This window comes from Eleutherodactylus coqui, chromosome 3 (assembly GCF_035609145.1).
Source record: "Eleutherodactylus coqui strain aEleCoq1 chromosome 3, aEleCoq1.hap1, whole genome shotgun sequence".
NCBI lineage: Eukaryota > Metazoa > Chordata > Amphibia > Anura > Eleutherodactylidae > Eleutherodactylus > Eleutherodactylus coqui.
The window spans coordinates 226,438,939-226,463,940 of record NC_089839.1 but is presented as its reverse complement, the minus strand read 5'-3'; the positions used below and the strand labels follow the sequence as shown (position 1 = coordinate 226,463,940).

Below are 25,002 nucleotides of genomic sequence, written 5' to 3'. Positions count from 1 at the left end.
CAAACCTACGCAGGTGAAGGTCTTGTTACAAAAGAGCTCCAATAACTACTGTAACGAAGCCTGCACCTGTGTGATTGTCATTTGACTATGGCAGGCATGAAAGCTTCCATTCAATGATTATAAGCAGAGATCTTGATTTTTAATTTTTTTAAATTTCTGCAGCTGAAACCAAAGTCCTGCACCAGTCTGCGGTCGCAGTGCACCACTTAGGCCGTATTTACCTGGCCGATTTTATTGTGCAAGTTTTGTGCATTGCAAGGCCCACAAAATTAGACCCCATTATTTGCAATTGAGGCTATATCGCCCATTATTTCCTATGGGAGAAAAAAATAAATAAATAAATTAGAGTAAGATGCAGTTTTCACACGAGTGTAATATTGGACCGAGTTTCTGTAACCAATCATGCTCGCCCATGTAATTGCCGCCCTATACAGATCATCTAGCCATATAGATTAAAGGGGTTGTTCTACCAATATATAATCTCCCATATCTACATAAATTACTGATTGGTGTGGCTCCACCCTCTGCGACCTCCAGCAGTCCTGAGAACGGCCGTCCGGTTCGCCCCTTCTCTACTCTTTTCAGTAGGACTCCCAGAGAAAGCCAAAGTCCAACACTCGAGTATTTCTGGCAGTCCTACAGAAACAAAAGGAGCGGAAGTGCTCACAAACGACCAACGCTTTGGAGGGCCATTCTTGAGATCTGTCGCAATCCCAGCAATTGGACCCCACAGATCAATAAGCTTTTCCCTATCCTCATAGCTTACTGATGGATTGGGGTCCTGGGGATAGGGGGTAATTTTTTTTTGTGGGACAACCCCTTTTAAGCCTTGCACCCGTCCATTTTTGGAATGTGACATAGGAAGACACGGCGACCGATCATCGCAGACTGGTCAGTCAGAAGCGACTGGGAGTTCTGTGTGTATAGGTGCGTAATGTGCTGCAGAGCTGAACTCTGTACCTTATGCTATCTGTTCTTTATATAACTATGATCCTTTGTACTCATTAATGATATTATTATGGGTTTTTATATTTAAAGTGAATTTCTGCTTTATAAAAGTTGCTAAAGGTTTACACAAGATGGTTTGATGGTCCAGGTTATGTCGTTCAGCTGCCCGCTAGTAAGGCTGCAGCCCTGGACAACACAGAGAATTTTACAGTATATGGGACACCAATAAAAGCACAAGGGTGCCTGCACAGGGCCGTACTGGAAGTGGGTGTTGTGCTCTTTTGTCCACTGGAGTCTCACTTTTCAGTTTTTTTTTAAAGGGGGTGTCCCTGGTTAGTAAAACATGGCTGCCTTCTTCCAAACACCTCCTTGTTTGTGGGTTGTCTGGCATTCCAGCTTGGCTCCTCTTCGCTTCAATGGAGCAATACCAGACACAACACTATGGGCAAGGGTGGCGCTGTGTTCGCAAGAAAGCGGCCTTGGAATCCCCCCTTGGGGACCTTTCAGACAGTACAGAATTTGTCCTCACGGACATTTCTCTGTCACAGTGTTATTCCTACGGGGCTTGGATCCTGCATCTGATAAAATCTGTGTGCCTTTACTTCAAAACCACAACATTCAATTCCGCTGCGGAATAAAGTGTGTCTTGTGGAATTGTTGCTGCACATCTCTAACATCCAGATGAATTAATTCTGCATTCATGGGTGAGATCTTCCCCCTCCTAAAAAGAAAAAATTCATACATGCTCCGAGAGGAAAAAAAACACCCAGACAAATGAACCTATTGTAAATAATAGGTTGCATTTCTGTATGCAGCACTATTCCTTCCAGTATATTGTGCTGGATCTGCAACAAAACCTCCGACCCAAGGTCCCAACACAGATCTGAAGTCGCTCACATCACTTAATCTTCCCATCTGATGTGGGTTCACACTGAAAAAGATCCCCAGCAAACGTCATGATGATTTTATGCTGTACGGCGGGGTCACAGTGATGATTTCTATACAGGGAAGCGCCAATTGTGAGAGGGCCGGGTGCTCTACTGAAGTAGATATTCAGGATTTGCACTTGCCTACGCAGGTGTCACTTTTCTTCAAAAACACTGACACAACCTGGTGCTCTTGACAGATTATCAGGTGCAATTCTGTTAATCCTATACAGGTCTTTCCATGTGGGATTAATTGAATTTCCAAACATAAACTGCAAGAAATCCGAAAACTTTGATTCTGGCCTCCGTAACCTGCACCTAGCTTGTTTTTTTTTTATGTACTAATTTCAAGGGATTATTCAGTACTTTTACTATTGATAACATTTCCTCTGTAATGCAGTAGGAGTTGTGCCTGCCGCACCAAACCAGCTTGCACGCTCGCCAGCCAGCAGTGGCGAGGATCCCAAATGGCGCACTCCAGCGGCTCAACTATTGATTATCCTGAGGACAGGTCATTAATAGTAAAAGTCCTGCCCTTTAAAGGGCTTATCACACGGGATGCAATTATCCACAGGACACAGCGCAGATTTTGTCAATTAGTGCAAACTGTTGCGTTCTGAAGGACATCTTGCAGAATTTCTTGCGTTTTATTCTGTAGACTTTAATTGCAGAATTACATCTCCTGTATGATAGAAATCCGTAACAACAAATCTGCAAGACGTCCTCAATTCCACAGCAAGCTTTTCTGCTACGGAATTTAATCTTGGAGTTTGGAAGTAAAGCTATGCAGATGATAACAGGTGAGGATGTCAAGCCCCGTAAGGATAACATTGTGATGCAGAACTGTCCCCCAGGAAAGGTCCCTTACACAGACTGAACGTAAGTGCATGTGCCACATCTGAAGTGAAAAGAAAGAAACTGTGTATATGTTTAAGAAGACAGCGGAGCTGGATGGTAACTGAAGACACAAACACTTGTGCCAGCGTGTGGAATAATAAACACACTTTTGTCACATTTTGGCTTTTCTCATCTTTAAAAAATTGTACAAAAAAGATTTATTTTTCAGTGCGGAGAAAGGTTTATAAGAAGAAAAACTTCTATTCTTACTTTAGCCTTAAAGGGGCGCTCCAGGGATTTAATATCCTGCCTGACACCATCACTGCAGTGATATTATAATTAAGCAAGCCCCTCTTACTGAGGCGACAGCCCATCCCTCACCTATGAGGTTACTGACCGCCCGCAGTACCATGTGACGCCTTGTCAGAACGCAGCTGCAAATGGCCGGTCTGACCGAGTGGGACACTGAAAGAAATTTTGTAAGACCCCAGATAGCCCCTTTAAAAACGAACACACAATCTGTAAAGGAAGACTCCAGGTGAAGCTGCCACTGGGCGGGCGGCCATGACACCAGGATGTTCTCTTTTTGAATCCCTTTGCCTGGCGCTGCACTGTTATAACAGTATTCGTTTTGCCCACAATGCAACTTTAAGGTCAGGCACTGAGTAGCTGAGACTTGTGGTTCATCCTGCCCGTGCTCATAAATAGACCTTTTATAGCTTTTCAAATGGGAATAAGTGTTTCTCTTCTCCTCTTCTCTCCCTCTTGGTTTTCTGCTTCGCTTTCCCACCCTTCTGCTCTTCAGCCTTTCGGTTTTGGGGCCAGGATACGGGAGCGTCCAGCGCTGGGGTTGCTGTGGCTGGTTGTTCCTCATCTGATGAGAATCCTCTGTCTGCGGCTGCAGAGGTCGGATGGTCGGAGTCCTGAGAAAAAAATACAGGGAAATATTTATTGAGTTCAACCTTTCGTACGGCACTCGTATCCCATCAGCGCTCAATACGCCTCTTTATATATTAGGCACATCTCGGGTCCTTGTGAGCCTACGCAGAAACTTACGCCAGCTAGGAGTACATTTCTGGCCTAAATTCTAAATAGGTCAGCCTGGGACAGCCATGTCCACTCCCAACAAGCCACGCAGCCTTTTTGGGAAAGTGGCGTAGAGCAGTGTGACTGCCTGAGGGCATGTCGCAGCAAAGTTTTGATCCGAGATCAATAAGAGTTAATCCAAGATTAAGTAGAAACACGTTGCATTAACAGGGTTTTACCCGTGATTCAGGTTCAAATCTCAGTTCAATTGATCCCCCAATTTTGGCAGATCAAACTAATTGAACTTAGTTTAGCACCCAAAATCCAAGATGGTGGACTTTGGTGATAGGCTTTTTCTGGGTGGTGAAATTCTCACGTTTGTAGCTGATAGCGCCCATGTTTTTACTAGTGCTATGAATGCTGGGAAGATTACCTGCCTACAGTCACCAATCACCACACTTGATACATTTCTTGTAGGTTCAACCTTTTGATCACAGATCAAGCAAACTTGGTTTTGCAAATCTTAGATCAAAAGGTGTTCGTGCAACCCGTATTCCTTAAAACAAGTTTAACAGCTGATCACAGTTTAACCCCTTCCCGTCACAGGACAGAAGTTTACGACTTGGCTTGGAAGGGGTGCCAGCAAATGTCAGAAGCTAAGCCTGTGCTATCCAAGGTGTTTAACTCCTTATATGCCATGACCAAGGTTGATTGTGGCATGGAAAGGGTTCACAGAGGGAGGGTGCGCCTTCAGTACCATCATCAGTGCACCACGATGCAATCACAGAGGGCTGATGGGATACCATGGCAAACGGAGGCCAGACAATAGCATCTGGGTCTGCCATGGCCTGTGATCGATAGCAGAAGTTATAATACACTGCAGGGACATAGAAATTGTATGACTAAATAATGTTAAATAACCTGTAAAAAGAAAAATATATACTTTTTTTACGCACTTTTCCCTTTGTTTAAAAAAAAAAAAAAATTACTAAAGTCCAAGTTTCGTATTGTTGCATTCGTAATGGCCACAATAAAGCCAAATGCACACGGCTGGGTCGGATTCCACAGCGAAATCCGAGCCAGTGCCTGACCAGAGACCACTGTGTCACTGTCCGGATTCTTGTTAACTGTACTGCGGATATGCCGGCATGCGCACTACAGATAATGCCGTGCCGTCGCTAGGCTACCGCGGATCCTGAGGCCTTTCTGCAATGCCATGCAGTGGAAGGGCCATGGATTGGACGGCTTTTGTTGAATCCGTGCTGCAAATGATTTCCGCTCGTGGACAAAAAAGAAAAAGCGATTTTTCAATATCATGTCTATGCGCAGTATTTGCTGCAGGAACCAGAGGCAGACACCTGCTCCAGAATAAACATTTTCTCTTGCACAGTAAACTATTAATTGGCTTCTAACTCCGTTTTTTTTTTTCTTTTGGCTTCCTCTGGATCAACAAGGAAGGGGGTTGGAAACAGGCTGAACTAGTTGGATGTGGTCTCCTTTTAGCCTAACATACTATGTTACTATTGAATACATTTTTTATTTTTTTTTTTTTAAATCTTGGCTCGCCAAAAAAATGCAATAACAGTGAACAAAAAAATCCATATGTACCCCAAAAGGGTATGAATAGAAACTAGAGCTTGTCAGAGAACTCAGTGTGGGGAAAAATAAAAGTTATAGGATTTTCAATGCAGTGATGCAAAAAAAAAAAAAAAAAAAAAATTTTTATTGTACAAAAGTGGAAAAACCAAATAAAAAGATTTTATTTATATATATCAATGGCAGAATTGTTTCCACCCCTTCCTGACCTCCAAGAAAATAGCCATGTCTGTGGAAAACTACAGGAATTGTGTCTTTTCTCTGACTCAAATATTCCGCCACCATATTTATATTAATAATAGTTCTATACAAACCACTTGGCTTGCCTGCCAAAATAGCATAGAATGGCCTAGTCCTTGCTCCTCAAAGGGGAGGAGCACCCATTGATAATACGCTGCCCATACCCTCCTCCAATTTCTGCTGAAGGAAGGAGAATTGTTGTGGAGCAATACAGAACATTCTAGGTTGTAAGCTGAGGAAACTACGTAGAACCCAAGGGTTATTTGGTACCTGCCTCCAAGATTCCTGAAATCGGGATAATCTTACCCCAATGGTCCTACATCAACGATTGAGGTCTGGCTGTATCGGATGAAGAAGGTTCCTACTTCTTCGGTTAGGACCATCTACTAAATTTACCTTTTGTATTTTTGGATCCCTACACTGGAATCCAGACTTACGAAAGGGGCGTTTTTCTACATTGTTTGTTTATCCTCAGAGAATACCTTCTTTCTACCGACTGCCTTTTCTAATATTTTGCCAAGCTCTGGGCCGAACACATAGTCCCTTCGAAAGGGAATACAACAAAGTTTATCTTTAGAAGCGGTATCTCCAGTCCAGGATTTCAGCCAAAGTACTCCTCTGGCTGAATTACCCAACACCGCATCCTTAGCCCCAAATCTTAGTTTGACTGCCCTATTTTTTTTCCTTCTTCAGCTACCAGAATTATTTTTGCAGCATTTTTTCTTCCGTGACAGAGGGCTATTTTTTAATAAATTTAATTGAGTTATTTTTCCTTTTTTTTTGTTTTATTGGGTGTAAAAAGCTAAAAAAAGTTGAAGTTTATTTTTAAAATTAGTATATTTATGCTAAAATAAAGTACAGGAATGAGTTCATTTTGTTTCGGACATATTTATATATAATTTGTATAGTCTCATTTCAGGGCGCATATGGCAACAGTTTAGGTTGGCATCGGTGGTGGATAATTTTCCTTTTTATATATATATTTTATTCTGTATTTTTTTACTTCTTGTAACCTTTTTTACAATCTATGTCATATAAGACCTCTGGGGGTCATTCATATTGTCTTTCTAATTTCACACGGCTCCACTGTAACTGTGGCATCCATAGGAGCCCCAGTTGCAAGGGAAAACATTCCCCTGTAATGACAGTCACTGGCAGAGCTGATCAGGGTCTTCTAGGAACCTGCAGCTCTGCCTTGTCAGGGGGCACCTGGCGGTCAAATGAATAGCAAAAGTATCACTATTCTCTACATAACGCGCATTGAGCGCTATGTAACTTGCAAGAAAGAAGGCAGAAGCCAAGTACCCGACTTGCTCATTTAAGCCCAAGACCAAGTGCCATAAATTTACGGTGCCTGGTCCTTAATGGGTTAAATAGGAGTTTGAAAATTGTGCCAGTGCTGGGGTTTACCTCCTACCTGTGGCAGAAATAGCAAGCAAAGGGACCACCTCACCTCTTCAGAGCCTATGCACTCTAGCCCTGGAAGCACGGTGTTTGTGCAGAACCACAGTGTCGGGAGCAAGCGCTGGAATAAGGGAGGAAGAGTATGCCATGGGCTAAGGGACTCCCTAAGGCACTATAGCCATGCGCACAGGAGAGAAAAATCTCGTCCGGCCCACCAATCCAGGTGTAAACGCTGCCAACAATTTCCTTCACACGCAGCAGTTCTGTCACGTCTGTGTCCACTGTAGGGACAGGAAGAACACTGGAGAGGTGTGGGAAGAGCCTTTAAAAGCTCAGTCTCCATGCCCTTACTGACGGCATCCTCCAGTTGTGCTTTCATGATTGCATGATGCGGAAAATAAAAGTTATGGCTTTTGAAAAGTGGAGATCAACATCCCCCCAAAAATCGTCACACTCCTAGTTCTAAAAATGGGCCGCATCACTAAAAGAAAAAAAACACAAGCGTTCTTTATATGCAATATGTGTGTCAAGTTCTAGAAAATCCACACAAGAAGGTAATTAACATTTTTGGGTGGTGGGTGGAGTTACTCCCACAGTAAGCGGGGCTGTGTGGAGGACTTGCAAGTAGCATTAGGGTATGTAGTAGAAATTCTGCATATTTTCTGCACAGTACCAGCAATGTGGATGAGACTTTAAGAAATCTCATCTGCAGCGCAAATTGACTTGTGCTATGGATTTTAAATCTGCAGTACATCAATTTACGCTGCAGATTTTCAGCACCTCTTTAAATGTGGATCTTGATTGTTGTAGCCTTTAGCTATGTTCACTCAGGATGGATGCTCCGCACGGAAAATCTGCAGCATTTACAGTAGCAACAAAGTGGATGAGATTTTAATAATTTTCAGCCACACGCTGCGGAAACTGACATGCAATGCAGATTTTAAAGTGGCAGCAGGTCAATTATAGAATTTCACATCAAAATCTGCTGCAGACATCCTGCAGCACATCCGTCCTCTGTGTACATAGCCTTAGTGTTCACAGCTCACCTTCTGTCCATATCGAGCTTTCAATCTCTCCCTGATCAGAAGCCCCTTCACCAGCAGCTTCCAGTTGCTCATCGCTCGTTTTTCTCGCTTCTAAAATACAAAAAGGGATCGGTGTCTTAGTTCTGGGTCTTCACCGACTTTGTAGTGGACCGGGCTTAGCCAAATCGTATGTAGTGTATGTACTGCGCTAGATACCTCTTTCTGCTTGCGCTCTATCTCCACCTGTTCGTTCTCCCAGGCAGCGAGCAGGACGTCTTTATATTCCTCACATACAATATAGCCATCGGTCCTGCGGAAGAAGCAGAGGATAAATCTGGAACCTTGCTCTCCCCTTGGTTTTTAAAAAGAATTTTGCTAATTTCTAATATTTTAGGTTTCATTTTCAGATCCAGCTCCCCATCAGTGAACATTAAGAGTTTATATTCACAGGTTTAAACAGTAGGTAGGGTACATTCATACGGCCAATTTTCACAAGCAATATCTGATAGAAATATGCATTTCAAACATTTAATTCACAAGCAATTTTTTTCTCTGACCGATAATCCAAGATGAAAATATCGCTGCATGTGATATTTCTTTCCAATCTTGTTCATTTAGAAGAAAAAAAGAAAATCGCCCATTATTTTCTATGGGAGTTGTAAAAAGAATCGCATTGCACTTGCATGTTGATGTGATTTTTATGCGACTGCAATATTGTTTTTTTATTTTTACTATTGAAACATACGATTTTCATGTGTATAAAAAATGTCAGGTTGCAGAGATGCAATGTGCTCTTCTTGCAAACAGCATCACACTCACAGCAGAAATCGCAGGGTTGAAGGGGCAATATCAGTCCGAGTTTCTAAGACACATCACACTTGCTCGTGTGAATCCAGCCTTACAGTGTATTGAGGAGTCAGTCAGACACAACGAGGGGTTTCTGAGTCTTTGGATGTAAATGATGACTTCTCCCATTCACTAAAAGCAAGCAGACATCTTCTAAACACTAAGGCTAGGTTCATACAGGGCGGATTTGCAGCGGAAATTACGTCTAGAATGTCGCTGCGGCAAATCTACCTGCGGCCGCTAATCCCGGGCTTAGCCAGCCACGTGGACGAGATTTCTCAGAAATCTCGTCCACACGGGATGACAAATCTGTCGTGGCAAAGCTGGTCGCAGCATGTCCATTTTTTTCCCCGTTGCGGCTGCACTCTCCTCTATGGGAGCGACGGCCGCAACAGAAAAGCGTGCGGCCAAGCGGCTTCAAAACCCGTGGCTGAGTGCCGCGGGTTTGAAGCAGCGCTTTCACGGCAGAAGTCTTGCGGTTTTTTCACTTCGGCCAAACCGCGAGATTTCGGCCGGGAAAACGCTGTGTGGGAACCCAGCCTAAAAGCAAACAACTGCAGAGTGTGGGGTTTGTAGACTGTGTGCGTTGGATATATTAGGTACAAAGCCCAAAAGTTACATCAGAGGGTGCATCAGCCTTACACAGGATGTGAGAAGCCGCAGTGGAAGTCAAAGCCGGTGATGGCAGAAGCGCAGTCGATGTCCAGCTTCCTGGCCACACGGTGCAAGTTAGAGACTTGTAAATGGCAGCAGCCGATGGGCAGCATGCTGGGTTTAAACAGGTACACATTGCCGAAATCATTGCGTGGAACCTGCAGAGGAAAAGGAGGATCTTGTAATGAGCAAGAACTTAACAAGTCTCCCTCCAATTTCCCACAGCAGATGATGGGAAAGAAGGATCAGTGTGTTGGATTTTAAGACGACAGGTCCTCTTTTTTTTTTTCCTACTCTGAAAAAACAACATCTGACAAATTATCAAATGCTGCATTAAAGTAATTTCACATGCGTTTATCGATATATACCATGTATAGGGAATCCATATGGTTTTTCCAAGACTACACTGTTGATAAGCTATTCTCAGGAGTCATCAATAGTTGATTAGTGGAAGTTCACTGTATGGAATCCCCACTGATCAGCTGACTTAGGTAAGCCTCTTCTCAGATCTGTGATGTCACATTTATCAGTCGCATGGCCTGAAGGCAGCTCCGTACCATTCAAGATCAAGCTACAATACGAGGCGCAGCCACTATGAAATGTACAGCACTGTGCCTGGTCTAGTCTGAAGTAACAGCAGTGCTTACCAAAGTACTGCTATTGCTTCAATTGGCTAGATCGGCAGTTATCCCAAGTGGTGGACTCCTGACGATCAACTATCCTGGGGATAGGTCATCACTAATTTAGTCCCAGAATACCCCTTTAAAATGACCCTCCAGCCCTGGACAAATGAAGATGGCCAAACAGCTTCTCTGAATACCCGATGCATCGGTAATCTAAGACCCTACATGCTGATCTGACTGTCCAGCACTGGTTATACAAAGCAGGTGTAGTGCCTTAGACTAATGATATATACTAGTGCACAGTGTGCATCAGGTAGTCAGAGAAGCTGGTACGGCCATCTTTGTTCAATTCATAGTGTCGCTTTAAGCCTTAAAGGGGTATTCCTATCTGAGAACTTTATAGCACATCCACAGGATATGCAATAAAAGGCTGATAGAGCCTAGCTGAATGTAGAAGCTGCCCATTTGCTGCACTGTTTTAGTAACTGTGTGCAAATCCTATTTTTTATTTTGGTTGATGCTGGAGGTTGTGAAGGTGCGACCCAAGGATTTTGCAGCACATGGATAACTACTGTGGTAGTGCTACCGATCTGTGCTGTAAATTCACTTCTACGGGAGTTACGGAAACAGTATAACAAAGTCCACTTAACTCTTTCAGCAAGACCATGGGTGGTGCCAGTGGGGGCCACAACAAGAGGAAGATGCAGGTTCCAGAGGTGGGGCCCACATTTATCAACCTTCCATAGCATATACAAGTTGCAGATGGGAATACTCCTTTAAATTTAGTCAGCAAACTTCAAGCACTGAACGTGCGATGTCTTTTCGGGAACATCTGCTCTTACCTTTCCATCCACAGCTATGGGCGGCTGATACTCCTCAGTCTGCCACAGGCCAAACAGAGCAAGGTCATTGGTGTCCTTCTCTGGCTCTGCCAGGCGGGCTTTCCTCGCTCGGTTAGACTGTCCTTTCACCATCTGTGCATGAAACAGATCAGATGTGACATGAATGACATTACCAGTGTGTCCTCAACATTTTTTCTCAACCATATCTGTTAACAGTTTGACTCCAGTGTTAATGCAATTTTCCATGCACTATGGAGTAAAGCTGTCAGCCTGTTCCATCACCTTGTAAGGCACTTCTCCGAGCCGCACCACGCGGGCGTCCTTTAACCACGTGTCTTTGGAATGCAGCGTGTGGACACAAGACCTGCGGAGAGAATTACAGGTTGTGTTTTACACAAATGTGCAAAAAGTCATTTCATGTTTAGGATTGTAACCCAAATCTCAGCCCTTTGTATTCCTGACCTCTCCGGCCTATACCGTCCGACACAAGAAGTAGCTGACACCTGCCATATTAACTGCTTTGTGACACATACGACCATCTACGTCCTAACTGCACATACCCAGTGCTGTTAGGACGTAACAAGCAGTAAACAGAACATGCTGTATATGGAGTGGGCTCGGGAGCTGAACCTGCCCCATACACGGTGGGTATCGGCTATCTTTGAAAGCCAACACTTGCCTGCAAGAGCTGCAATCAGAGAGGATTCTTATTGCAGCTGTTAACCTTTAAAATGTCCCAGGCATTTAAATGCCCCAAAAGGCCCCTCTGCAATAAAATCATTGGGATTGCTGTCCGGTGTCATGGCAGCCTCAGGGCTTTTGAAGGCTCCTATGGCTGCCATGATTGTATGCCTATTAAAGACGTGCCTATGGCAATCACTTGGAATTTTATAAAAGTCTTCCAATAGATTATATGATATGTTAAATGGAACCATCAAAAAACAGAATTCATCCCACAAAAAAAACCAGCCCTCGTGTAGATATTTCACCCGGAAAATTAAAGTTATGATTTTTTTTTTTTAACTGCAGAATGTGCCCTGAATGCAGGAGCATCAACGACGCTTAGTCATGAAATGGTTAAATTATACAGGGCTACTTGTTCAGTCACCATTTGATCACTCAGAATGCCTCCTGTTCCCAATCTCAGCTCTTCCTGGGAGCAAATCACAGTGATAGATCCCTTCCTTTGACACCGCAGAGACACGCTTGATGCGTCACATCCCAATAGTGATGTATGAAAATCTGAAATCTGTCTATTCCCCACATACATAAAACTGGGGCTACAGCTCCATTACCGGGAATACACAGGTTCCCCTCTACAGTAGCCCAGGGTGGCAGCAGACTCCGGGTAGATGGCTTCATACTTCAGTAGGTGTCTCTTCAGAGCATAGAGGGGATGGCTCTTATATTCTGTGATAGAGGTCGGCAGGGGCTGGTCAAGTAGTTTAGCTTCAAACTAAGACACAAAGTCAGGAACTTGGAGTTATACGCCAGATAACATAATTAAAAAGAGTTATAAACAAGCAAAAGTTATTGATTTATTCCTAAAGCCTGGTTTAGACAACGATTATCGCTCAAAAGATGTCTTTTGAGCAACTTTTGAGCGATAATCGTTGTGTGCCTTTACAGCGCAAGGTGATCGCTCAAACGTTGAGCGATTACTTTGCGCTCTGAGCGGGGTATACAGAAGACAGGTGGGGCCACTTGTCTTCTGCATCCAGCTGTTCTCTGCTGAAAGACAACAATCAGCGACTGGTTAATGAAAACTGCACAAGGTCAGTGCAGTTAGACACAACGATTATCGCTCAATAGACTGCTTTTGAGCGATAATCGTTGTGTCTAAATGGGCCTTAACATACCAGAGCTGCACTCACTATTCTGCTGCTGGTGGAGTCACTGTGTACATACATCACTTATCCTGTACTGATCCTGAGTTACATCCTGTATTATACTCCAGAGCTGCACTCACTATTCTGCTGGAGGAGCCTGCATTATAGGATGGTAGCCCCCCCATGATGTTCCTCTGGCATTGCAGCCATATAATAGGAAGGTGCAGTGAAGTGCCTCTGCCTCCCACCAGTAGTCTACGCGCCGTACCTCTGTCTCTTCCTTTTCTTCGCAACTTATGCTGGGGCTTCTATAAAGAGTCAGCGTTTCTTCCCACCACTCTGTACTGACGCGTCGTTTGCGGGTGCTGGTCATCCACTCCGGATCATATCTCCGCGTCACATCTTTAACGTGCCCAGAGTTGTCAATCCCCACAATATAAGTAACCGGTTTGGTGGCGGCCTTGAAGCACAGCGCAGGCTGGTTAACTGTCCCATACACACAGTTCACACATACCCACTTCTCTTCCTTCTCCAAGTAAACCTCTACCCACTGATCACTACCTCTGGAGGGAGGTGGCGCTGTGACTTCATCCTCGTCTTCCTCATCAGTGGAAATGATCTTGCCTCTCCTATTAGGTTGGGAGCTATTATCTTTGGGGGTGCTCTTTGCTTTAGGCTGTCCTGGGGCAGCAGGACTCTTCGGTGTGCCCTCCCCCGACCTCCGCCTTGTTTTTGAAGAAGAATATCCTTTAACTTTTCTTTCAATCGACACATCCCAGTCGGAGAGGTCGCTGTCCTCGCTGCTAGAGCAGGAATAGTCAGAATCACTGCTGCCCTCCTGGCTCTCACTTTCCTCTTTGTATGAGACTTTGGAGGCCGCTTTCCTCCTGAGCTGATTTTTGGGATTTGCTCTATTCTTAGTGTCTTCAGACATTTTCCCCGACTTTTCCTTATGAACTTCTTTCTTAGATGCGGTATCTTCTGATGGTTTGCGGTCTTCATCCTCTGAACTTTCCAAACAGATTGTCTCTACTTTCTTCTTCTTCGGTTTTGGTCCCGCTTTTGAGATTCCTCTGGGGGACTTTTGGGATTTAACAGTTTTATTAGACTTCACTTTTGACTTGTTTGTTATCTAGAAGGTAGAAAGATGCAGTTGAGCTTCACATCCCTTCTGTCAACTACGATAAATTCTGCTCAGACACATTTCAGATAACGTTTATCAAGACACAGCAAAGTCTTGTCTTTCAGTCATAGTTACCTTGTTGGGCGGTTCCTTTAAGGGGATGGGCTGCAGGGAGAGCACCAAACGGCTCAGAAGTTGTAACGCCCGAACGAGAATCAAGAACAGCTGCAACGGAAAAAATGCATATATATTTTATATGAGCAATGACCAACATACCATAAATGCAATAATATAGATCTATAACTACACTGAGTGATGATTGAAGCTCCCCAGTATGAAAATTATCCCCGTGACCCCGGGGTACGGCATAAAATCAAGTGACAAGTTTTCTGTGGATCAGTTTGGCCTCCGTCACACGGGCGACAAAGCCGTGTGATTTTGTCGCGTTGCTACAAATCTCATGTATGTGAAGCCCATGCTTTCCATGGGTTTTTTCACACGTGATGTTTTGTAGCATGCAACACCCCGATACAATAACATCACGGGTCTGGCAATATGTACGCGACTCGTGATGTTTTGTAGCCCATGTTTCCCTATGGAGCCTTCCTCTTTGTTGCATCGCATGAAAACATAGGAAATCCTACTGTCAAAGCCCTAATTTAACCCCTTAGTGACCACCCTATAGTGTTTTTACGTCCTGCAGCTGCAGGACGTGTATGGAGGGAGGTAGCGCCGCTATCTCCCTCCATACAGCGCGGGCATCAGCTGTTTATTACAGCTGACACCAGCGGGCAATAGCCGCGCTCGGCCGTTCGCGGCTATTAACCCTTTAAATGCCGCTGTCAATTCTGACAGCGGCATTTAAATCCCCCGAACGATGTTTGGGGGTCCCGCACGCCCCCCCTGCGGTGAGATCGGGGGATCCGTACAGGTGTCATGGCAGCCGGGGGCCTAATGAATGGCCCCAGGGCTGCCTTAGCAGACTGCCTATCAAGCTATCCACACAGGGTGGCTTGATAGACTGCCTGTAAAAAAGCAGTATGACGTAATGCTATAGCATTACGTCATACTGCAGGAGCGATCAAAGCATCGCATGTTAAAGTCCCCCAGGGGGACTTCAAAGTAAAGTAAAAAAAATAAATAAAAAAAAAATAAAATAAATCAATAAAGTTTTTTAAATTGTAGTAAAAAAAAAAAAAAAAAAAAAAAAGTTATTAAAGTTTAAATCAACCCCCTTTTGCCATATCAATTACAAAAAAATCAAAATCATAAAATAAAAATATGTATTTGGTATCGCCGCATCCGTAAAAGTCCGATCTATCAAAGTAGTGCATTATTTTTCCTGCACGATGAACGTCGTCCGAATATAAAGAACGCCAGAAATACACTTTTTTAATTACCCTGTCTTCCAGAAAAAATGCAATAAAAAGCGATCAAAAAGTTGTATGTATTCCAAATTGATACTATCGGAAACTACAGGACATCCCGCAAAAAATGAGCCCTTGCACAACTACGTCGACAGAAAAATAAAGTCATTGCGCGCACAAAATGACCGCAGAAAATAATTGAAAAAAATTAAATATCTTAAAAAAAATAAAAATAATACAAGTACTACAGCAAAAAAAAAAAAACTATATAAGTTTGGTATCGTAATAATCGTACTGACCCATAGAATAAAAATATCAGGTCGTTTTTGTTGGCAGTTTGTGCGCCGTAGAAACAGGACGCACCGAAAGATGGTGGAATGTCGTTTTTTTTTCCATTTCTCTCCGCTAAGAATTTTTTAAAAGTTTTTCAGTACATTATATGGTACAATAAATAGTGCCATTGAAAAATACAACTTGTCCCGCAAAAAACAAGCCCTCATACAGCGAAGTCGATGGATAAATAAAGGAGCTACGATTTTTTAAAAGGGAGTAGGAAAAAACAAAAATGGAAAAAAGCAAAAAAGCCTGGTCACTAAGGGGTTAAGCCTGAGGTGCAGAAAAAAAACAAAAAAAACAAACAAAAACACATACATCACCTTAGAAACGCTCTCCGACGCCGACGCCTCTCCCCGGGTCCCGGCACTGCTTCTCTTCTTTATCTTCCGGGGAGAAGCTGCGGCGGTGCCCCAGGCAGTGCAGGAGTATAGCGAGAATGGCGTGGAGATTATACCCAGGAAAACTATCCAACAAATGGGGATACTGTGGGTGGAAACAACTCGTCACCGAAAGGAGTCAGAGGAGGATGTCCGGAATCATTCTGACCAACAGGTGCTGCACAGTCAGCAGAATACAACGCTGGTGCTCCAACTGATGAGTCTGAGCACACAACTCGCTGTTCCTTAGCACAGATGAACTATAACAGCAAGAGACCAGTTCCAGCGCCATTGTGTCTAAGAGAAACAGAACAGCAAGACTCCAACGGACAAAAGAGCGCAAAATGTGTATTACTGAGCAGCAGAAAACATCACCTGGTCAGATGGATCCAGATTTCTGTTGCACCGTGCTGATGGAAGGTCAGAATTTGGCACAAGCAGCATGAATCGATGTCCCCTTTCTGTCAGCTGGTCAGAACATGTCAGCACCTCCATCTAATCTGTAACAACTACAAGCTTCCTGTCCGCAGGGGCCGATATTCCTGCAGAATGTCATCACCTAGTGGAATCTATGCTACAATGAATTGCTGCGGTTCTGAAGGCCAAAGGCCGTCTAACGCACTACTACATGGGGCTTTAATAAAAGGGCCGTTCGGTGTACATTCCAGGCGGCACCTGATTTATGTGAATAAAGAGTAGTCCTCGTATAGTATTTTTTCTTATAGACGGTTTCATTTCCTCATAAGTTATAAGATCTCCGCTTGCTGTCATCCAAGACTCTGAGCTGATATACATCAGTGCAAGTAAGATATAGGAGAACAGAAGCGGTTTGTGCTGTGAACGCTTTTACATTACAGACGGCGGTAGAACTACAGTATAGGGGATGCAAAAGTTTAGTCACACACGAGGAGGAACAAAACCCCTGTCCAATACAAGACTACAGCAGTCCTGTAGTAGATGGGGGGATGCTGCTATATTTTTTGGAACTAGGGCCCCAAAGCATTCATTGATCAGAAAGGATGCTATGGAAGTCTCAGTTCACATGGACATGTGGTATAGACCTTGCAGTCTCCCTGCTGATAGTCATGGAGGTTTCCAAAGCTAGACCTCACACCCTGGGCAATAAAGGGACATCTGCAGTGAGGTTTTACAGTGAGCAATGTGTCATCTTACATGGACCATCTCTTCTGCATCCCTTACTCCGTACACCCCAAATCTTCGCTCCAGCCTGGCAGATAATTGCTCTTGATCGTCAAGAGACATGTCCGGATTCAAAGTAAATGTGTTTGTGAACCTAGAAAAGAAGAGACGTTAACAATGAAACATGCCGCATCATAGAGTCATCTGGTCCAACCCCCTGCTTGGTGCAGGATTCACTAAATCATCCCACTATTCCACATTGATACTGGCATCTGTTCTAAGAAGGCCAGATTTACCGGGCAATAACAAGTTGCTTTTGAGAATCTCTGACTCAACTCCCATCGCACATGAACACCCCAACTGCGTGCTGTGCAAGACACTGCACATGGGTCTGTTCTTGAGCGATTAGGACCAGATTCAGCTTTTCCGTCTCGAACCATTGATGTGAGACGTAAAACACAAAATAACATTTAACCCATTGGAAACATTAAGATCATACATGACAAAAGTTTTGTGCGTTGCGTGACCGCACAGAACTCGAATAATTTTCTCGGCCTTTGTATGATGATCTTGTTATAGGGAGTGACTTACCACTTTACCAGGTTTGTCAAGTACACCACATCTATCCGGGCAGCAGGCGTGTTTGTAAATTTAACTGGAAGTACAGACAGCGCGACCGCTTGAAGATCAGGGGAGTTACAGGTGTCACTGCGGAAGAAGCCATTGGCAAAAAGGCAGAGCAAATGTACCTGCGGGAGATGGAGAACAAAAGCACTTAATGCTGGGGTCACCCTTCTTGCAGCATGGTGGATCCTATTCATTTCCGTAGGACTCTTCTTTATCACTGATCTTATTATGCTTCTCATGTACCAAGGAGAATTACCATATAAACGACTACAGAAACATGTAATACACACGTCTGACACCTGCTGCTGTAGTGAAGTGAGAAAAGGGCAGCAGGCAGAGCAACCTCCAGGTGGAGATAGACCAGAAGTATGACGTGCCAAGTAAGTCAACAGGAAATAGGTGCTGCCGGCCTAGTGCGCCGCTCGACCAAATGTAACATAAGCGTTGTAAGCTGGAGTGAAAGCCTTCTGGGGAGCTATGGCTCTAGTGCAACCAGCGCTCCTAAACAATGTAGTAAAGAATAACTAAATCTTTGAAATTTATGCTCATTGAAGTCACCACCCACAGACACATCATACCAGAGACTTACACACCTCATGCTCTGTGTCTCACCTTGTGTGTGTCTTCTCGCAACTCCTTGCTAAACCGATTCATCATTCGACGAAGATAAGCTGCAAACTCTGCCTTTTTCTTCTCTCTGTAAAACAAAAAAAAAATGTAATTAATCTACATAATGAGTTAAGTCACCATGTACATACATGACTTAGCCCATAATATACCCCAGAGCTGCACTCACTATTCTGCTCGTGCAGTCACTGTGTACATGCATTACTTATACTTGTACTCCAGAACTGTATTCACAATTCTACTGGTCACTGGGTACATACATTACTTATCCTGTACTGCTCTCGAGTTATATTCTGTATTATTCTCCAGAGCTGCACTCACTATTCTGCTGGTGATGCTACTATTGCACAGGCTTCAGAGCTGAAACCTCCCAGCATTTTCTGCTTGTTCAGTGCCTGCAACAGGGCTTATTCTAAGCACTGTAAAATAACTATACCTACTTTATAGGAGCTCCACTACGTTGTTAGGGAGTGTCTAACAACAAGTCGGATGACTATTTCCAGTGACACCCAGCCGAATTGTGAATACAGCTCTGCACTATAACACAACAGTCAATAAAAGGGGGTTTGTATTGCACACCCATGTAAAGAGAATTTACCGTCTTAATCTTTTCTTGGCGGCTTCTGCCGTTTCTATCTCTATCTCCACGGACTCTGTAGGCTTCACCGAATTATTGGAGGATGTGGCTTGTAAAGCATCCAGTGTTGTGGCGTTGAGCTCTGTTGTAAAAGGGTAAACAGACGAGGATTCATTAACGAGGAAGTCACTCATTGTTATACATACACACACATTGCAAAAGTATGAGGCCCCTTCCCCAGGGTCTCCATTTTTTTCATACCTGACATGCTTTACATTTCTGATCATTTAAAGAGTACTATTATTTGACACCATTTCAGCAATATGAAAATTGTCTGCCCCTTACACTTGAAGGGCCGCTTTGGGGATTTTTTTAAATTCATTCATTATGTAGCCATCTCCCCAGTATATACAAGCTGGCTATTGTCACCTTGATGGGTCACTCCCTTCCAAGACCCCCGGACTCTTCCTCCTTAGATGGTCATGTGACCTCAGTTCTGACCGGCTCAGATTGTGATTTGTGTGTTTAATTTCTCAACCTGTGTGATGCTAATTTATGAACCTACCACTAGAACTGCCTAGAGGGGTACACAGGTTCTCCTGTCACAGTTACTGATGATGATAATATTAGAGGAGATCACTGCTCATCCTCCTGACTGTATACTTATGGGCTGTAGCTTATTTCAGCAACTATAGAAGGTAATGATAATTAAACTGCACCCCTACCAACAGAATAGTACAGCCTTAGCTATTGGTATGCTGGTGCATCATGGGAATGATTTGAAAGTAAAAGTACAAAACCTCAGCCTGAAAATGGTGCCGGATAAGTATTAGACAGAGGGGCTGCAACACACAGAGAGGACCTCCAGAGTGAGACGGGCAATCAGATGAGGGCGGCAGAGATGGAAAAATTAGTTTTTGCCAGAGTGGTCCTTTAATAACTAATTTCACCTCCTTTGACGCAGCTATAACCAAAACTTCATACATTTTCCTTATTTTGGTTGCTTTTCAGTTCTGCGACTCTGAGGCTCAGCTACATTGTCTTTTGGAGTCTGAGGTAGTCTGAAACCAATCTCCTGTCTCACCAGGGTCTTGTGCTGCTCTTCTGTTTCTCCACCATGTTTATGCTAAAGCTCTACCCATTTAGTTGAAAAAGCAGGAAAAACAGATTTCCATTACAGTAAGAAAAAATTAGCATTATCCATTTCCGCACCCTCTACTCCAAGTAGTGAAAACGGCTGACGGGAGTAGAAATAACTTTTCCCCAAACTGAATTTTACCACACATTTTAACCTAAAATTGTTCTCTATTGGGAAGTATATGACCTGCGGCAACACTACAACTCCCTCTGGGGCCTCAGAACATGCATTTCAATGTTGTGTTGTGGCCCCTGTAGGGCCTCATGCACACGGGCAGATTTTTGCTGTGGAATGCAGAGCGGGCTATCCGCCTCCAGATTCTGCAGCAATAACCCTCCATAGCATGCTATGGAAAAATGATTCTTCATGCACACAAGCGGAAAACAATTGTGGTTTCCACTTGTGGATGAAAAATTGCAGGTTGCTCCATTTCCTGCAGATTCCGCATGAACGTCTTCCATTGAAGTCAATGGAAGCCATTCTACCCGTGGCCCTACAGACGGGTCGCGGATTCTGCAGGAAAAGCAGAAATTTAAAAAAATAAATAATCGGTACTGCACATGTCAGATGGCGAGGTATATACAGGTATGTGCGTATGCCGGCTGGGCACAAGGTCGGATTCCGCTGCGGGCTCCTGCATGCGGAATATGACCCGTGCATGCGGACTATGAGAGAGAGTTAAACCTAATTGTAAAGATGAAGAGCAGCATGTGAAAAATAGAAATCCACTTTCCGCCTCTCTCTAAGGCCTCCCTCACACAGGGCGTTTTATACAGCGTTTAGCGCTGCCTTTCAGCCCAGCGCTAAACGCTGTACAAGACTCCCATTCATTTCAATGGGGCTGCTCACACAGGGCTGAAAACGCAGCGCCCTCCAACGCTGCGCTTTGGCAACGATGCATGTTCTATTTTGGGGCGTTTTCAGCCCTGCGTCGCCCATTAAAATGAATGGGCAGCGGTTTTAGCAGTGTTAACCGCTCGCCGATTTTCGGGGTGAGGGCTTGCAATAGAAGCCCTACCCCGAAAATCAGTCCCAGCTAGGCTAGGGGAAAAAAAGAAAGTAATACTCACCTAGCCGCTGCAGTCCGGGTCAGGGCCGCTGGTCTCTGCCGCTGATCCGGGCTTCCCCTACATTCACAAGTCTATCGCCGTAGCCCAGGTTTGAGAACCCCGCCTCCGGGAATAGAGTGCTGTGATTGGGCATCGAGCGTGCTGACAACCAATCACAGCCCTTCATTGACTGTCTCAGCCAATCAGCGCCGGCAAGCTCTGATTGGCTGAGACAGTCAATGCAGGGCTGTGATTGGGCATCGAGCAAGCACCGACAACCAATCACAGCACTCTATTGCCGGAGGCGGGGTTCTCAAACCTGGCCTACGGCAATAGACGTGAGTGCAGAGGAAGCCCGGATCAGCGACAGAGACGAGCGGCCGCGACTCGGACTGCAGCGGCTAGGTGAGTATTACTTTTTTTTTTTCTTTTCAGCATTCTTGGCTGCGTTTTTAGCCGAGCTGAAAACGCAGCCAAAACGCTGGTATAAAGTATGCCAGCGCTGCTGAAACGGGACGGAATCTGCAGTAACGCAGCGTTGAAAAACGTTGCATTTCTGCAAACACCCTGTGTGAGGGAGGCCTAAGTCTTGTGGGACCGCTGCTATGACTGATTAGCCTCCAATAGGGACAGATCATCCAGGAAGTCGTCCGCTGTCATCTGCAGGAGATTCAAGCACCGATCCATGTTATAGTCCCTAGAAAGAACACAAGCCCACCAAATTCCAACCCAGATGTTCATGCTGCCCTTAGTAGTACTTTGTATCTGCACTGAATTGGTGCATCACCATTCACCAACATGGACCCGCAATAATAGTGTCAGCCCTTGCCTGCACTGTCGAATGGCTCAATGCATGTATTGTAGCAGAAGGAGGCCACACCATTGTGCGCTATACCATAGTGTATGCCTTCCTACTCAAATACACCATTCAGTATAGGTCACCAATATTAAGAAATAGTGTTGGATCCGGCTTTTGAAGCTCGCCCTGTATATACCCCAATAGTGCAAAGAAACATGCAATTACTAGTGCTGCCCCTGATTTACAGCTGCCTGTAATACCTTCCACGTCCTCCCACTCCTCGTCACTGTCCTCCCCATCCTCCAAGCCACTTTCTTCTTTAACCACTGGATCAGAAACCGCAGGCTGCGACTCCAAGATTAATAAGTCCCTGAAGGAAGATAAAGTATATAGATTTACATTATAATCTGCAGTGAGTGGAATACAAGCAGTGCTAAAGAAATGCTGAATGTGCAGTTGTAGCAGAGCATCATATGCAAATGAGCTCAAAGAGGAGGAGCAAAACCAAATGAAGATAGCTAAGGCCCATTTAGACGGGACGAATGTCGGGCAAACGATGCCTGATACTCATCCCCGCACATGCTCACTCTCATGCTGCTGCATGGAAGCTAGTATCATTGGCTCACAGCAGGGCGGCTGGAGGAGATTTCTCTCCTCACTCTCCCCCGCCCCTCTCCATTGACTTAACATAGCGGCCGTTCATCTGACCATGTGATGTTTTTCCGCTGCTCAGAGATGCAAGTTTTGCGCTCTTTTGCCTGTTGGAGTCCCACCTGTCTGTTTCTCTAAGGAATGGCGATTTGTGTGTTCAGACACATCAGTTGAAGCACCAGCGTTGTATTCCGCTGACTGTGCAGTACCTGTTGGTCAGAGTGATTCCTGACATCCTCCTCTGACCCCTTTTGGTGACGAGTTGCTTCCATCCACAGGATCCCCTTTCGCTGGATGTTTTTCATCGATCACGCCATTCTCTATATACTCTCCACACTGTTACAACACAAGAAAACCCTACGCTGTTGTCAGTGAGGCCCTGGCTGGTCTAGCACTGATGGAAGTTGCTCAAATTGCTGGATTTTCCCATCTTTTGTGGATTCGCACTTAAAGTTCTCCCTTACATGGGCGACACAGCATCGCCGCGAGAAATCACAGCGATATCGCATTGCTGGTCCGTGTGATATCGCTACGTTTTCTCACAGCAACACTGCTATTTTGTAGCATCACATGTGAGGATTTTCAGGGGGGGGGTGGTTCTTGATGAATGGCTGGGATTGGTTCAATCCCAGCCATTCATACTGGCTGTGATTGGCTAAGCGTCAGCCAATCACAGCCAGCGCTTCCAGGAGCCGGGGATTCTTTAATCCCTGGCCAGATTAAGAAGATAAGCAGTTCCGGGACCCCGGGAGAAGCTACGGCGGTGGCGGAGAGCGTTCCTAAGGTGATGTATGGATTTTCCCATTGAATGTGGATTCATACTGAAACTGATCCTCGGAAAACTTGTCACATGATTTTATGCCGCACTCCGGGGTCACGGGATAAGTTCCATATAGGGAAGCGCCAATTGTAAGAGAGCCGGGGGCTCTAGTACACGGTCAGTCAGTGTATAATTGAGAGGTTCTAAAGACAAGTCCAAATAACATTCAGGTGGAGGACAATTCCTGGAAGAGAGCGACCATCGATTTCTTTAATGTACCAGAATGACTTCTGGGTATTATGGGGGGGCTCGCAGATGGATCCCCAGAACTACTACCGTCCCATGCTTGTCTACGATAGTGTCAGAAGGAAAACAAATAATACAGACACCGTTCTCTCCCACTGACTACTGTGGTGCCGGGCTGCACACATCACACTCACTCTATCTCCTTCTCTGCATCTTCCTCCTTCGCCTTCTTCTCTGCAGACTTCTTGCTTCTAGTCGGTTTCTTCCCCGCAGCATCTCCACCGGGCGTCTCATCTGCTCTTCTTGTGGTTCTTGCACCTGCTGCTGCTGCAGCTCTGCTTTTCTTGTTTGGCGCCTTCCCGTCTTCGCTTCCATCCTCCCCACCAGCTGCAAGACAGAAGAGAGAAACAATTAGATCGCTCTAAAGTGAGAGAAAATAACAGATCGCATGAAAGTGGTTGTAAGACATAATTGTTAACTCCTTATATGCTGCGATCAATGTTGATCCTGGCGTATAAGAGGTTCACAGAGGAAGCACACTGCCTCTGAGGTCATCGGCCCTCCACCATGTAATCACGGATGGCCAGTGGGTTGCTAGTCCGGGTCTGCTATGACCTGTGATTGCAATGATAAGCGATATTGCATTGCAGTTGCATTATCAGTGCAACCATAGCATCGCAGGTTCAATTCCTTTACAGGGACATTAAAAAAATGCAAAATAAAAAAAATTAAAAAAAAAAAAAAGAGTAAAAAGAATACATTTTACTTTTAAAAAATGGCTTTTTATTGTGCAAAAGAGGAAAAACCTAAATAAATATATCATTTTGCTATAATCGTACCGATCCTTAAACACAAAGCAGATTAAGAAGTTGCAGAGATTTTCACTTGTTAACGATCACGGGGATTTTCCTACTAGGAGGACTCGTCCATCGTGGTCATGTGACCATGGCGGTTTCTCCATAGTAATTGGCGCGGAGGTCATGTGATGGTTACGGACAATACATCATCACAACTGAATCCTCAGCAGGTTTCCTTATTGGTGGAAAATCCCTTTAATTTTTATTTACATACAACAGAAAAGCCCTTTAATAAGTAATGCTAATAAGAGGGCAGAGCTTATATTGCACATTATAATATGGCGGGCCATGGAATAATCTCTGGGGCTGCAGCCTCTCCCACCTCTGCACTGCGCCCCCCTCCTCGGCTTCTTGTCGGCAGGCTTGTCCTCGGCGGGGCCCCGGCGCTTCCCCATCCTCCGCTGTCGCTGCTTCTCGGTGTATCTTCAGACACACATGCTGCTGTTGTATAACAAACGCAGAGGAAGTCACCTGACACCGCCGCTCACTCCTCATTGGCTGACTGTCCTTCGCCGCAGACAGCCGAATAAAT

General features: G+C 44.7%; 1 protein-coding gene across 1 annotated transcript; it reads right to left on the bottom strand.

Moving 5' to 3' along the window:
* Positions 1–37: 37 nt before the first annotated feature.
* XPC (XPC complex subunit, DNA damage recognition and repair factor) lies at positions 38–24,931 on the bottom strand. Its single transcript, XM_066597016.1, has 16 exons — positions 24,793–24,931; positions 23,808–24,000; positions 22,217–22,326; positions 18,992–19,112; positions 18,379–18,463; positions 17,731–17,888; positions 17,173–17,293; positions 14,055–14,144; positions 13,065–13,928; positions 12,263–12,423; positions 11,250–11,331; positions 10,968–11,099; positions 9,491–9,660; positions 8,219–8,312; positions 8,024–8,113; positions 38–3,634 (listed from the first exon to the last, which is right to left on the bottom strand). Exons 1-16 carry the CDS (start codon positions 24,863–24,865, stop codon positions 3,425–3,427), a joined length of 2,754 nt encoding a protein of 917 aa, XP_066453113.1. The 5' UTR covers positions 24,866–24,931; the 3' UTR covers positions 38–3,424.
* Positions 24,932–25,002: the final 71 nt, after the last annotated feature.

Excerpts from the sequence above, each read along its gene's own strand:
- XPC (XM_066597016.1), bottom strand. The coding sequence starts at position 24,865 with ATGGGGAAGCGCCGGGGCCCCGCCGAGGACAAGCCTGCCGACAAGAAG. Across the intron at positions 11,332-12,262 it reads GGGGAACCTGTGTATTCCCG|GTCTTGTGTCCACACGCTGC; the intron begins GTAATGGAGCTG and ends TTCTCTCCGCAG. Across the intron at positions 3,635-8,023 it reads AAGCTCGATATGGACAGAAG|GACTCCGACCATCCGACCTC; the intron begins GTGAGCTGTGAA and ends TTTTTTTCTCAG.